Source organism: Strigops habroptila, chromosome 8 (assembly GCF_004027225.2).
Source record: "Strigops habroptila isolate Jane chromosome 8, bStrHab1.2.pri, whole genome shotgun sequence".
NCBI lineage: Eukaryota > Metazoa > Chordata > Aves > Psittaciformes > Psittacidae > Strigops > Strigops habroptila.
The window spans coordinates 34,618,861-34,633,057 of NC_044284.2; the positions used below are offsets into that span (position 1 = coordinate 34,618,861).

A 14,197-nucleotide genomic window follows, 5' to 3' on the forward strand; every position below is an offset into this window, starting at 1 on the left:
TCACTCCCCTGTCTAGCTGAGGACAGGAGTGGCAGAGCATATTTGATGGGCCCCTGGAGTCCAGCCAGGGTCAACCCACCACACTTGCTACAAGTTTTGCTTGAAGAAAATGCACTTTAGAGGCTTTATGGATAAACTATGCCAGAAATAAGGTTGTTCATACATGATAATGCACTTTTAAAAATTAGACAACCGTCACTCAGTTATCCAAAATGCTGTTTTCCCGTTTTGTTTCTTTTTTCTTCAACGTAGCCCTCACACTGTATTTTACTTTATGCCATTAAAAATCTACTTTGAGGACCAAATGACTAATTTTTTAAGATTTATCCCATGTTCTTTCTTATGAGATAACCATTCTGAACTAACTCATTGACAACCCAGGTCTGTCTGAATGGACTTTAACTTGATGGGGTTAGAGTTTATAGAGACACCAGTATTCTTTCTTCCTGCTCCCCACAGCTCAGTTTCCAGTGAGGAAGGTTCAATGATAAAGAAAACATTTACATTAAATAGTTGTTACGTGCATCTGCTTTTCTCCTCCTCTGAGAGCAAGTATGAACTGTCTGAAAAGGGCTGTCTTTGAATGCAGTATTTCTGGTATATCACCACTTGCAACTGTAGCAATGGAAGTACCTGTGCAGGCCACCCTGCTGTGTTAAACTACAAGTTATTACCTATTCTCAGACCTTTTCTAAATAATGTTGGGAACCCAACCACTATTACTCAGTTTATCTTAGAGTATGCCTCACAGATGTTACTGTGCAGCTAAACATCCGTAGTAACAAAAAAGACAAAACTTCAGCAACTGTGTCAAGAAAAAAAGAAAGCATACATATTTTTATTTTCTTTGAATTTTTATAAAGCATGAGTGTAGTGCCATGGATCATTTTTTATGGAAATTGGTCAGATTTCCTCAAGTCAGATTTCCTCAGAGAAGTACATTATGATTATGAATTATGAGAAAATGAAAGATTTTAGGTAGTAGTTTTGACTATTAGGAAATTTTTCTTTTTGTTAGAATTAAAGGAGCATTGTTTGCTGGGGAGATTTGTACCCATTCACATTATCTGAGGGACTCAGAGCCTTTCAGTTACAGTGGAGTCTGAGATAGCTGGGATCAAGAGGCAGGTTGGAACACCTAATCATTAGTTTTTGTGCTGCTGCTTAGAAATTGTATGCTTTTCCCCTTCTCCTCGTGGTGTTTTCATTCACTGTACAGCTGTCATTGGCCCTGCAACTCTCAAGCCACGAACATATTTCTCTGAGGTCATGCAGATTTTTCTGCCATGGAGCTATGCGGAAATAAAGGCAAAATTTTTGGAAGAACAAGTTTGGGCATTCCTGGGCATGACTTTGATTGTGTAAGTTGATCTAGAAAACCTGGAGCTTCTGGCATCTCCTTTACACTTGAGCCAGTGAAGGGAATACCTTCACCAGAGTGAGGCTTGCTTTGGAATAGGTAAGGAAAGTTTGCAATGGGAGGTGTGAGAGAATCCTGCTGATTTAGAACTGGAATGCGATAGAGAGCTTCTGTTATTTGGAATGGAATATGCTTTCCCGATATGCTTGTCTTGTTGCAGTGGTGATCATGGAAATGAGGAGGGTGAGGTGGTCCATGAGGGGGTGGAGGACAGTGTGGTCCATGAGGGGGAGGAGGATGGTGGTGATGTGGTCCATGAGGAGGGGGAGGACAGTGTGGTCCGTGAGGGGGAGGAGGATGGTGGTTATGTGGTCCATGAGGAGGGGGAGGACAGTGTGGTCCGTGAGGGGGAGGAGGATGGTGGTGATGTGGTCCATGAGGAGGACGGTGTGGTCCATGGCGGGGACCAAAAGGGGGAGGATGTGGTGCATCATGGGGAGGAGGAGCAGAAGGGGAATGTTGTGATTCTTCTTGGGGAGGAGGAGCAGAAGGGGAATGTTGTGATTCTTCTTGGGGAGGAGGATGTGGTCCATCATGGTAAGGTGGAGGGGGATGATGTGGTCCATCATGGTAAGGTGGAGGGGGATGATGTGGTCCATCATGGTAAGGAGGAGGGGGATGATGTGGTCCACCATGGGGAGGAGGTGGAGGACAGTGGTGTGGAGGGTAAGGGTGATGATGTGGTGCACCACTGGGGGGAGGAGTAGCAGGTTCTTCATGGCTGTCTTGATGTTCTTCTTTGAAACTATGGTTATGCTCAGGGTCTTCAGGTCTGGACTGAGAAGAGGGTGGATATCCATGCCTGTGATGATGTCTGTGACCAAAATGATGATGGGGATGTCTGTGTGGTTGTCCCGGAGCTGAATATCTGCATCTCTTCCCATAGCCATGCTTCTGTTTGTAAAAACACCAGGGGAGAAAGTATTAAGATGTTAATAGGACAGAAGTGGTGAGAAAGAGGCAGAGGTGAGAGTTAGTAGGCTTGCATTTACGGATCTGGTGATCTGTAAGCAAAAACAAACAAACCAAAACCCTGCATTTTTTCAGGATAGAAGAGGAGTAGATGATAAAATGCCAAATTACTGAAAATCATCTGGAAATACTACACCATAACAAAATGAAATGAGCAAAATGAGCAAAATTTGTGATGTACCAAAACAAAATAAACCCCACAGTGGAGCAGCTGTTGTAATACAAACTGGAGTGCCAAGTATGGTAAAAATCATCTCCCGTCCTCTTGCTTTCTAAAATTCCTCTGAACTTGTTTGCCAATCTCTATTCACTTTAACTAACAAGTACAATTGGACTAAGACACCCTTGGAGGGAGTAGTAGGGACAGCTTAATTCTAATTCATCCACTGATTGACCTAGCAGTCAAAAGCCAGCCTGTCCTGACATGCTGCATCACACCTAGGCAATAATAAAGGGACATAAACGATCATTGCAATCATCTGTCAGTCTCGACTAAGTGAGGTTGCTGTAGCCTGCATGAGGATATAACCAGAGACATTTCAGTAAGTGAGTACGTACCCAGGGATGGTAGATTTCACAGCTTATATCTGTTCCATCAGGTTCATCTGAGCCACTGATAATTCTTGCCTTGCAGAAGCCCACATGCTAAGCAAAAGAAAAAGTCAAAAAAAAATGTACATCTGGGTTCTTGTGATGGAGTTAATAAAAGCTACTGAAAGTTCAACATTTTAAAAGTTAGGCTAGTTCTTTCAATACCTAAGTATGTTTATGTAACTTAGCTAGATCGTGAGCTTTTTGACCAGTGATACTTGTCAGTGGTTAATCATGATTAACATATATGCCATTTTTTAGTATTCTTTACTGTGAAGACCACTTTGCCAAGGGCATGTTGAGGGCTACTACACTACAACTTACTTCTCTTTTGATGTCTGTTAGAAATTGGTCAGCTACTGATGTCTCCAAAATGAGTACCCATGGGTGACTGCTCTTTTTTTTTTTTTTTCTGTTTTTTCTGTCTTTGCTTGTCAAATATCTGTTCAGACTGGCTACACAGAAGTTTTGTTCAAAGTCCTCAAAACCAGACACTGTATAGCTATGCTGCTTCAGACAAAGCTCAAAGTAGAGCTTTCTGCCATATGTATTTTAGAGAAGTAATTTTTCATAATCTGTTAGTATTACTTCCCTTAGCATTCTGTTTGCTGTGGCTTTCACCTGCTGTCCAGTCGTGTGTGGAATTGCTCATGCGAAAGTGCACAGAACTCGGGTAAAGGGTTCTGTGTATGTTCTCTGTAGTGGATGCTTTATCTTGATATATGTTTGAGCCATTAGTAGCCTGTTATGATCAATGATTGCATATGTTAGTAACATTTTACACGCATAAAGCAGTTGTGGCAGCATTGAGAACAGAATTGAAGACCTCTAGCTATATGGCTTATCCATTCTAGTGAACTTCTGCCTCTGCTACCAGTTCATTCACAACCCTTCCCAGTCATCTGAAATATAAAGAGCCAGAGGAGAAAATGAATGTAGATAAAACAAAAGTTCTACGTATTTTATGTTTATGTCTATTTTTTTTCGATTCCTTCAATTTAATTTCTGAAATTTATTGTGAAATTAGGACCTTGCCGAGTTGTTTCTTTGATGTAGACTATTATTGCAATGGGAAGGTGGGGTGAAGAGAGTACTTTGATAATAATCTGCAGACAAGCCTGAATTATTCCACTCTCCATTCCCCTGCAGCAGAGGGAAAAAAAGTAACCCTGGGCTCACTGGGATGACAACACATGCATTTTTTTCAAGATCTGTGATTCATGTTAGTGTAAAAGTTTGTATGAATTATTTACTAGGGAATGGCCACAATTTGAATATGAAAGCCAGTTATAAACTGGAAAGCTCACCTCTAGGCCTGTAATGTACCAGACTCCAGTTACATTTAGATTTGAGAGTTCAGACTGGTTCCTTATAGAATAAAAAGGAGCAGCAGTAAAATTAGGATCTGGATGTGGACATGCTGGATTTTTAATTTTGAGCTGGGGTGCATGCTTGTAAGAAACACTTGGAAATATTGGGGGAAGATCTTCCTGGTGCCGCCTATTTTATCAGTTCTCATTCTAAGACTTTACTTACAGTGTGCCAGTCATCCAGAAAATCACATTCCAATGTCTGATCTGCTTGTCGTGCGGATTTGGAACAGTTGGTCTCTTTTATAGAAAATCCTAAAATGTAACCTTCATGGGAGGCAATCTGAAACCAAGAGGTCAAACAAGAAGTAGTAACTAGGTGTATTTAAAGTTCTGTAATTTTAAAAGCAACCATGCTTTATATCGTTGTCAAAATCCCATCCACCTCATGCTTTCATTACCTGTGCTGTTCAAATGTTCATATATATACTGTAAGGAAAATAGATTATATATTTTATACCTTACTTTCTGCACACCTTTATGAGTTCCAGGAATGGTTGCTTTATTTCTTTGTCTGGTATGTGTATGTATTAAGACCTGTTACTTTTACAGTCTGTGATTTTAGGAAGTAGCATCCTTAGAATCTTCTCCCCAAATTGAACTGCTGCTCCTGTGAAAGTACAGAGACCTACTGGATGGCAACCACCCCTTTCCAGTGATGGGAATGCATAGTACTACAGTGCTGATGTTATTTTGGGATAAAATTTTGCCAATTACAGTGAGATCGTTGCTTTCTCTGTTGTCAGTGGCATTATTCATAGAGAAGGCATTGTTCCATAAGAACATAAGAGAAAGCCTTTGTGATCCTACTAAAATCCATAAAAAGGTGTTTCATTTTAATTTCCAACTGTAGTAGTAGTTCATTTTACGTCTGTGTGGAAGGTGTCCATAGCATGTGTGTGCACACAAGTTTCACTAGCTTAACTAAATTAGTTAAAAGTGGATGCACATACTTTATGGTATATATTTTATCATAATTGATAGTTTCTAAGTGTTATGGAGTCTGTTGAAATCCACTGGTGCAATATAAATTGTCACTGTAGCTAAAGGCAGCAAAATGTGAAGGCAAAGCATTTAGGGAAAAATCCATGAATCAGGTGATCCGAAAACAGCCACTTGCTAAATGGGAGTAGGGATACACTGCACAGGACTGCAGTGTAGAACACTGTAAAGTTTCTGAGCAATATTAAAAGCTGCAAGGAGGTGGGGTTGGCATGCTGTAATTTAGGCAGTTTCCAAGATCAACATGTATTATGGGAAGGGTCATGGGACCTCATTACTGAGGTGTCCTGAACTGACATGTGTTAGCAGATGATCCTGTGCTGTTCAAGTGGAAGTCTCTGGTATCTACCAACAAGAAATTGTGGTGATGTGAGAGTTATACTTCAAATCACACAAAGGATAAGTCTTCATGGTGGCATCACTCAAAGATGGAGGAGTTATTTACTAGACCCAGCAGTTCTTCAAGAGATACAGCACAGATGCAAATTTACCTCCTGTCATTCAGAGCTCTTGGAGTGCTGCTTTGCTCTGCAGCAGAGATTCAAAATGCTGAATATTCTAAGAGTAGAAAATTATCTGATTTTGGTTGACAGAATGTGTGACTGTAATAATACAATGACTGTACATCTTGAAGAACTCTGTTCAGTAGTAAATACATTCTTGTATGTTATGATGTGATAGGTAAATAGGCATTCAAAATAAAAATAGGTACACAAAGGCGGCTCCACTATTTTGGTTGCCATCACACTGCCGTAGTTTTTAGCAGATGAGAAGTCCTTTTCCTTTCACATGCCTAAATGAAAGTTAATAACAAGTCTTTGCAGAAATAGGACCTTCAATTTTAAGCAGATTGGTTTATGCTGAATGGTAACAAGCAACAGTTCTGATCCTAGAAAGGGTTGAGTTCCGGTCCCATGACTTTGAGCTCCTCAGAAAATTTTGTTGTTTATAAGTAATTTTAGGACACTTACCATCTTTAAAATCTTTTCAACTTTGTCCACACCAAAGTAGTTTGTGTGGTTACCCTCATCGTTGAATTTCTCCAGGGCCTTTGCAGCAATACTTTTATGTTCCTCAGTGACTTCTAAGATTTCAATCTTCACAGGACAATCTTCACACTCTAATAAATCTGGCGGAACTGTGAAAACAGAGAATTTACTAATATTGCAATGGATATTAATACTCTTGGGAGTGTGCATGAGCCTTTAATGTGAACTCATAATGAGAAACTGAAATGCAAACGTTTCCTTGGAAGTGTAATACCTATGCCTCACTCCTCAAATATGGGTTTGTCCTATAATGTGAAAAAACCCCAAACTTGTGAAAATGAATATTCTTATAAATCTTTTAGCTCAGCCTTAGAATCTTATCGCCCCAAACAGGCATCCTTTCCAAGTTTAGGTTTGTCCTGATACTCATTATCATGCTATGGTGGACTGGAATGGTGTTATCATCTGACATTAATAAAGTCTGCTTAGAAGAGCGTGGTAACCTTAATTCTATTACTCATTCTTAACATTCCATTTGAATTATCTAAAATATGAATTGCAAGCAGATGAATGAATCTGCTATGTGGTTACCACATACTAGTAGTGCACAGACTTGTAATTTAGTACTAGGGCTGGTTTGAGGCATGCATTGGCTTAGAACAGTGATTATTTTACCTGGACTTAATGTACAATTAAATCCATATAGTTGAGGTTTCCCCAGCAGACGGCTTGTATGCATGATAATCTTACACTGCCCAAAGTCCTGAGAAGAAAAAAGGATATGTGAGTATGATGTTACTTTCTCTGGATTTAATTGAATGTAGGTGATCATAAAAATTACGCCTCCTTTTAATGTACATTACTTCTAAGAATAATAGATGTGGTCATTAATGGAATGTTTGATCTGGTACCTCCCAAAATTTGTGTTCAGATAAAATGGGATATCCCTCTATGAGAGCCTTTATTTAATTCTCAGTCTGCATGACTGAGTAGACAATGAAAAACTAAACCAGCCTTCTCAGTCATTCTAATACTTACAGTAATATAATACTAGCTAACGGGAAGTTAGGATGACAGAGATACTCAAGGTTACATAAATCTCTGTCGAAAAGTGGATGGATCTTTTCTTCCATTCCTTTTCCCCAACTTAATAAAAAGAATAAATCATTTTTCTAACTCCTCTCCTCTCCTCTTTCTCTTCTCTTCATGGCCTTCCTCTTTTGTTCTGTGTGGTAGTTCCACCACTCTCCTATTTAAATAAACTTTTGGACTGGTAGTTCTCATCCAGACTGCAACAATAAAGGATAAGTGTTGCTACATATTGTATGTGTAATGACACTACCAATATTTCATATTGTCATACAACAAATGCTATGACAGGAAACTGACAAAATATAACACTGGTATTTCTGGGTAATATACTAGGAATATGCTTAAAAAATAATTTTTAATGCCTTTTAGTTGTCAGCAAATTATTCTTAAAACATCAGTACTGCTACCTGCAGTGGAATGTCGAGTATAGCTCCTCTGAGACAGATAAATAAAGCTGCACTTATTTGAGGAGTCAAACCTTTTCCAAACCGTTAGCTTATGTTCAACAAGTCTAGAATTCAATAGATTTTATTTTATAGTGAGCCATATTAAAGCCTAGTCTTAGAGATTTTGTGACACAGAAATTTCTGGGCAGTTAGTTGAAGATCAAGTTAATGCATTATTGACATATGACTCTGCCTGGGTGCCATTACTTGCCATGGAATAGGTGTCACTGTATTCACAAGACGCCCAGTGTCTTCTGGATAATACAGGGCATTCAGTTTCCAGCACATCCAAAGTTAAGTAGAGGAAAGATGAATTTCCCTGGAAGAGAATTGCAGATAAAAAAGAGTTTGTATATAAGAAGTTTGATCTGAAATAAGCTTTTTTGAAGTAGATATGTTTAATCTTTAATGTAGCTTCCCCAGTTCCCTATTAAGGTTTTTCTGAGCTGACAAGCTTAGAAAGGGTTTAGGCTGGAAGGGAACTTTGGAGATCATCTTGTCCAGCCACTTGCTCAAGGCAAAGCTAGCTCCAAAGTTAGATTCCGACGAGTTTGGTGTATCACCAAGACAGATGTTCCACAACCTCTCTGAGCCATTCCAGTTTCCATGGAGAAACTTAACCACTTTCTCCATGATTTACTTTTTGGCCTTACATCTAGTCAGAATTTCCCTTACTGCAACTTACAACTGTTATCTTTTTGTTGAGAACCTGTGAGAAGAGTGTGTTTTTATCCTGGCATTCATCAAGTAGGGAAAATGTCAGTGTTAAAATGTTGCCACTCCATCTTTCTGATTTTCACATAGAACATATTGGTCTATTAGGAAATCAGTTGTCTAGGCAGCCAATTCTATAGCTACATCCATCTCAAATGACTTTTGTGACCAGATACTCTTTCAGAACTTTGCTTCCTGCTCAGTTTATTCAAGGAGCAGTGCAACAAAGCTGATTATGGTTTATAATGTAAAAGTGTCCTGGTTTTGGCTGGGATAGAGTTAATTTTCTTCCTAGTAGCTGGTACAGTGCCGTGGTTTGCCTTTACTATGAGAATAATGTTGATAACACACCAGTGTTTTAGTTGTTGCTAAGTAGCGCTTACCCTGATCAAGGACTTTTCAGTCTCTCATGTTCTGTCAGTGAGGAGATGCACATGAAGCTGGGAGGGAGCAGAGACAGGGCACCCAACCCAAACTTCGAAAGGGTTGTTCCATACCATAGACCATTATGTGAGGATTCACCTGGAAATGTGAATCCTCAGCTCTGATCCCTATCCCAAGTTATGGTTCTATAGTTTATGGAGTTACTAATTGATTAAAATGTAGAAACACTGAGATTTTTCTTTTTAGAAAGAACTATGGTTCTTCTCATCCATCCAATGAATTTTGCATGTCTTACTGCCCAGTGGCTTCCCTTCACAGGGGTGGCACACGCATAGCTGCATGGCAGCAACATTCTTCAAGGATGGGAGACTTGAGGCTTTAAATCTCTTAATGCTGAAGATTAAGAAGGTTGATTGCTTCCTAGATGAGCTCTTTAACTATCTGGCTATTGTGTAAAACCCAATAGTATCACTTGCCACATCCTTGGAATCTGGGCTTTGGGTCACTTCCTGACCTTTTTCTTGTCCTAACAGGCAGTCTTAAGCAGCTCCATCAAACACTGCTTGTTTTTAAACTTGACATACTGAGATGTGCAATACACTTCTTAAACATTGGCTGTGTGCCCGCATTCTAGTTTCATAGGCAAGCAGCTAAAAGGTGGTCAGGTACATTAGTATATCTGCATGTCCTTGGTCTCTTTTGTCTAATAGTTAAAGAAATTTTGTATTCTATTGCTTTTTCTGCTGTAGATTTGCTTTGGCATTTAGGCAATCATTGACAAAGGCTTATGTATTCTTTCTAGGAAATAGAAATTTAGGCAATCATTGACAAAGGCTTATGTATTCTCTCTAGGAAATAGAAATAGGAAGGAAACGGGAAATGGCTGAAGCAGATTCTCTATCCAGCCCTTCCCCTGTTTTGCAGAGTGGCATTTTCATCTCCCAGAATTAAGATAATAACAAAATGCCAGTCTTGCAGGATAGGTTGAACTAATTAATGTTAGACATTCACAGATTAAAGAAACCCTTCAAACAAAAATTTTGAACACAACATCTGAGACCTGACAACAGGCAGGACAGATTAATTTCCGGTGTTGTATAAAGCTGTTTGGAGCATCTCTTACGACACCATCTTGTCAGCCAAAAGAATAACGGCATTCAGCATTGTTAAAGATCAAGCTTATGTATGATAAACCATGCACAAATGAATACTGAGACAGCGTAAATCAGAACTGGTTCATTGAATTACATCAACATTCCTCTGTTAAAAGCAATAAATATAAGCTTTTAAAGAGCTGGGTCATTATTTTAAAATCAGTGTCTTGTGTAAATCAGCCTTTAAATTGATACTTACTATATGTAGTTCATGTGCGTCAGCAACACGGAATAACCCAAAAACATAGCCACTTCTGCGGTGTCTGTTGACCAAATCCAGGGCCACTCCTGCATCTGTTTCAATGGTATTACAGTCTGCAGGCGTAATGCTTGGTTCGTTTTGTGCATTAGAGCACTGCAGTAGCATTAGGAAAAAAGCTGAAGCTAGAAGCAGCATTTTGTTTGTGGCATCAAGTCACTTCTGCCTGTGCTCTAATAAAGTCAGTAGTCTGCTTTTAAATCAGAGTAGCCCACCAAAGTGATAAATGAATGCTAGAAGGGCATGATTTTATATAAATTTGAGTGTTGTGTCAGAGGGGCCATTACCTTGACCCTGGATTAACATTTACAAACATCAAGTAAATGATTAGATGGTGATTGAGCAGATTTTGAGGAAAGTAGGCCTTGTAAGGCCCATCAAAGGGACTGTGTTTGTGATTCTGTAGCGGACATTGTGCAATAGTGTTTTAGTATGAAAAATACTTAGCTTCTAACAGTGTGCTGCTGAGAAGGTCCAGAGAGAAATTAAGAAGGTCCAGTTTATGTATGCATGTATTACGCAATCTTGGTTTTCTGTTTACTGTAAAAACAGTTGAACTGAAAAATTGGTGAAATATTTGTGGTCAAATGATGGCTATATCCATATCCCTGATTTTACAGATCCTTACCTAACAGAGAAGTAGTGAAAGGGAAACAAGATGATCATTCAGATTTGGAAGGGGATGTAGCTTAAGGTGTATTTGCAAGCTGGTGGTCTGTAGCTTCTGTGTGAGTACCTGCTACTCTTCCAGCTTGAGAAAATTTAGAACAGATTTTTATCAGCTTTACATCATTTCAGACTGGTGTACAGAATGGGAGTGACTGGCTTAATACTGGCGTAATCTAGGCATGGCAGGAAGTGACAGAAAGCTGCCTTTGCATTCTCAATCTGAGCAGTTTTGTGTGCTCTTTGGCTGTAGTAGCCTTCATAGACTTCTTTAGAGAATTGCTGGTAATTTTTTTAATTAATTAAAATAATTCAGTACTTACTAAGATACATCCCTTTCACAGGATATGCCAATATCCTCTGCTAAACAGAATAAAGGTATTATCTCATTGTATTCAAATATTTATTCAGAATAGTTGAAGTCATTCTTGAAAGGCAGTAATTGCTTGTCAGAGGGTGGCTGAAGTTTGAATATAAAATTCAAACTCTGAGTAAGAAAATACAAAGATTCAATGTGAGTCCAAAATGACAAGGTCAGATTCAGATGAGAAATTTTCCAAATCCTGGTTAGTGTGAAGGTTTGGATCAGCTTCTCATAGAAAAAGGTGCCAGCTATGTAATTGACTGGGGTTTATATGTTTGGAGGGGGTTTTTTACTTGTTTTTGTGAGAACATTGGGAAATATAATGGGTAGTCATCCTTAACCCTTACATCATTTCATTAATCCTTGTTAAAAAAAAATCCAGCTGATGTCTGGTGTCTAAGAAACCATATTTTTAAATGGCAGAGCTGATGCAGTGGCTTTATTCAATAGTTACTTCAGGACACATTTAACAGTTCTCAGGAAGTAGATAAGCTAAATGGAGAATCTTGCATATTAGAACCAGGGATACTCAAAACTAGTGTGAGTCAGTTTAAAGTGGATGAAAATAGTCCCCGCACAATGGGTAGAGAACTTCTGGAACTTGTTGACGCGCAAAGATACAGAGGCAGACAGTATCAGCAGGGTCAGAATGGCTCAGAAAAGTTCATGGATAGCGGGTCCTTAAGTGGATGCTAGGAGGACTAAGCAGATAAGTACTCCTGAAAATCCCTAGAACAACTATTCTGGGAAAAATACCAGAGGAATGGTTTGCAGAAAGGGGGCAGGTCATATATTTCTCTTAACTACAACTGTCTTTCCACTTCGAGAGATGATTACTAGGCTGAGTGAACCACTGTTCTGATGCAGTAGGGCATTTCTTTTGTATACGTATGTATAACATTTCATTATAATAATTCAGAATTTCTTCTGGAAGATTGAAAAAAAAGGTAAAATAAATGTTGTAAATAATCAAAGGTATTTGAAATACATCTCGTCAGCTAAAAGTAATATTTGCCTCATTGCTGTGTTCCAAATTGCACACCCATTCATTACTTACAATACTTACAATTTATTACTTACAATTCATTACTTACAATGTTTAATTTTTCAAATGGGCAGTCATATTGAAGAAAGGCATCAGGTTAGATAATTTAGAACATAATTCCCTTAGTCATCTATTGTTTGGAGATTGTTCTTTTTTCTCCATTTGTTCTGTGCTGTTCATTGTGACACCAATCATTTTCCTGACAGTGGCTTGTGTATTTTTTGTGTATGAAATAGAAACACTATGAATAAACAGTAGAAAATGTACAATTCCTGCAAAATTGTCTGCAGAAGTAAAAGTAAGATTCTGTTCCCTCTGTAAAGAATTTTGTCCTTAATTTCCTTGGAAAAGAAAGATTGGACTATATTATTGAAGTACAGCATGGACAAGCACTCCAGGCACAGTCAGAGCAGTTAATTAAGTATCGGTCGTAGCTGAGTCAGTATAATGTATTTCTCATCCAGTTTGATATCTTTTTTAATACCTATTTTGTTTTTGTATTTATCGCTTGTAAGTTTTGTTTGTTACTTGAATGAACCTATTTCTATAAACAGGTTGCTGGCAGGAATAGGAATATTTATCCGAACATGGCATTTCTCTTGACTAGCTTATCAAAAGCTTGTTTATCTTCATGACTTTTACCAAGGCTTGACTTGCAACAGTAAGAGGTGGTCCACAAACTTAAGGAGTTAGTGAGAAACATCCTTTCTAAACCTCTCTCTAGAAATCTGGGAAAACACACAAAGAGGAGGTTTATCCTCCTCACTTGGAAAACGGTGTATCCAATGCTTAATAAATAGAAATTTATTCTAGGGGGGGGAAAGAAAAAGAAAGCTGACAAATAAAAGAGATAATGCACAATAATCAATTACTCCTTTCCTAAAGTATAGCCGTAAGTATTTACAGATAACTGTTAGGCTAGCTGACTGTTCTCTGTCTTCTGCAGTAGTGTTTCACTCATAGGCTGGGGTTATCAAATCACACAGCTCAATCAGCTATACAGGTGGCAAGACCTTATCCGTCTTGTAGCTTGTGCTGTTCTGCAGTTGCTGTTATTTCTGCTTCTAAGCAAGAGCAGAGCTAACAAAGACACATGTGGCTCCAGTCACTTAGAGGTGAAATCCTGGCTAGCATGTCTTTACTTTTTTTCATTCTGTGATGCCTTATAGCTTCAGACCAGGGTGGCCTGATTTTACACCCTGATCATACAGCTTCCCCTCCCACAACTTATTTTTCTTTACCAGTCACCATTTTTTTAATCAAATTTTTAGAAGCTTCATCACCTTGTCTATCAAATTGTGTTCAAATAAACCTTAAGTTCAAAAGCTATTTGGAGGAGACCAACTGTCAAGTGAGCAGATTGACGATGAAGTCTCATTGCTTAGGAGGCCTCAAGAACTAATATAGGGAATAAAAAGGGCATTAGTATTCCTTGTCTTGTCCTCAGTGTCACTGACTGCAAACTGCTTTCTAGAAAAAAACAGCCTAATTGGAAGATGTTGTCCTTAAGGATATGTTGCAAGACTGACCTGTTTGTTAGGCTTGAGAGGCTGGGAAAAAAGGTGAGGTTAAGAAGTTGATGTTAAGGTTAGTGTCAGAGGAAGTTCCAAGGGTTTTTACTTTTTCAGGGCTTGTGGCATTATACTGTTCTTAATATTTAAGCTTTAATTCATGCTTATAAGTTGTAGTAGGTTAACATAAGGGAAGTATTTTAACTACTGTGATTGTA

The 14,197-nt window shown here is 38.7% G+C and overlaps 2 protein-coding genes across 3 annotated transcripts in view; one reads left to right on the top strand and one right to left on the bottom strand.

Moving 5' to 3' along the window:
- The window catches only part of SENP5 (SUMO specific peptidase 5), a 155,067-nt gene that overhangs the window by 35,335 nt on the left and 105,535 nt on the right, over window positions 1–14,197 (top strand). The window lies entirely within an intron of this gene.
- On the bottom strand, window positions 811–10,616 carry HRG (histidine rich glycoprotein). Of its 2 annotated transcripts, none has more exons than XM_030494568.1 (8): window positions 10,334–10,616; window positions 8,094–8,201; window positions 7,020–7,107; window positions 6,327–6,493; window positions 4,520–4,636; window positions 2,951–3,037; window positions 2,011–2,314; window positions 811–1,944 (listed from the first exon to the last, which is right to left on the bottom strand). In XM_030494568.1, exons 1-8 carry the CDS (start codon window positions 10,529–10,531, stop codon window positions 1,268–1,270), a joined length of 1,746 nt encoding a protein of 581 aa, XP_030350428.1. In that variant the 5' UTR covers window positions 10,532–10,616; the 3' UTR covers window positions 811–1,267. The 2 variants fall into 2 exon arrangements, with proteins under 2 accessions (XP_030350428.1, XP_030350429.1); XM_030494569.1 differs by having other exon boundaries at window positions 811–1,904; window positions 2,010–2,314.

Coding starts and splice junctions, on each gene's coding strand:
- HRG (XM_030494568.1), bottom strand. CDS start 10,531: ATGCTGCTTCTAGCTTCAGCTTTTTTCCTAATGCTACTGCAGTGCTCT. Junction 6,494..7,019: donor TAATTGTACATTAAGTCCAG/GTAAAATAATCA, acceptor CTGTTTTCACAG/TTCCGCCAGATTTATTAGAG. Junction 1,945..2,010: donor TCCTTACCATGATGGACCAC/ATCATCCCCCTC, acceptor ATGATGGACCAC/ATCCTCCTCCCCAAGAAGAA.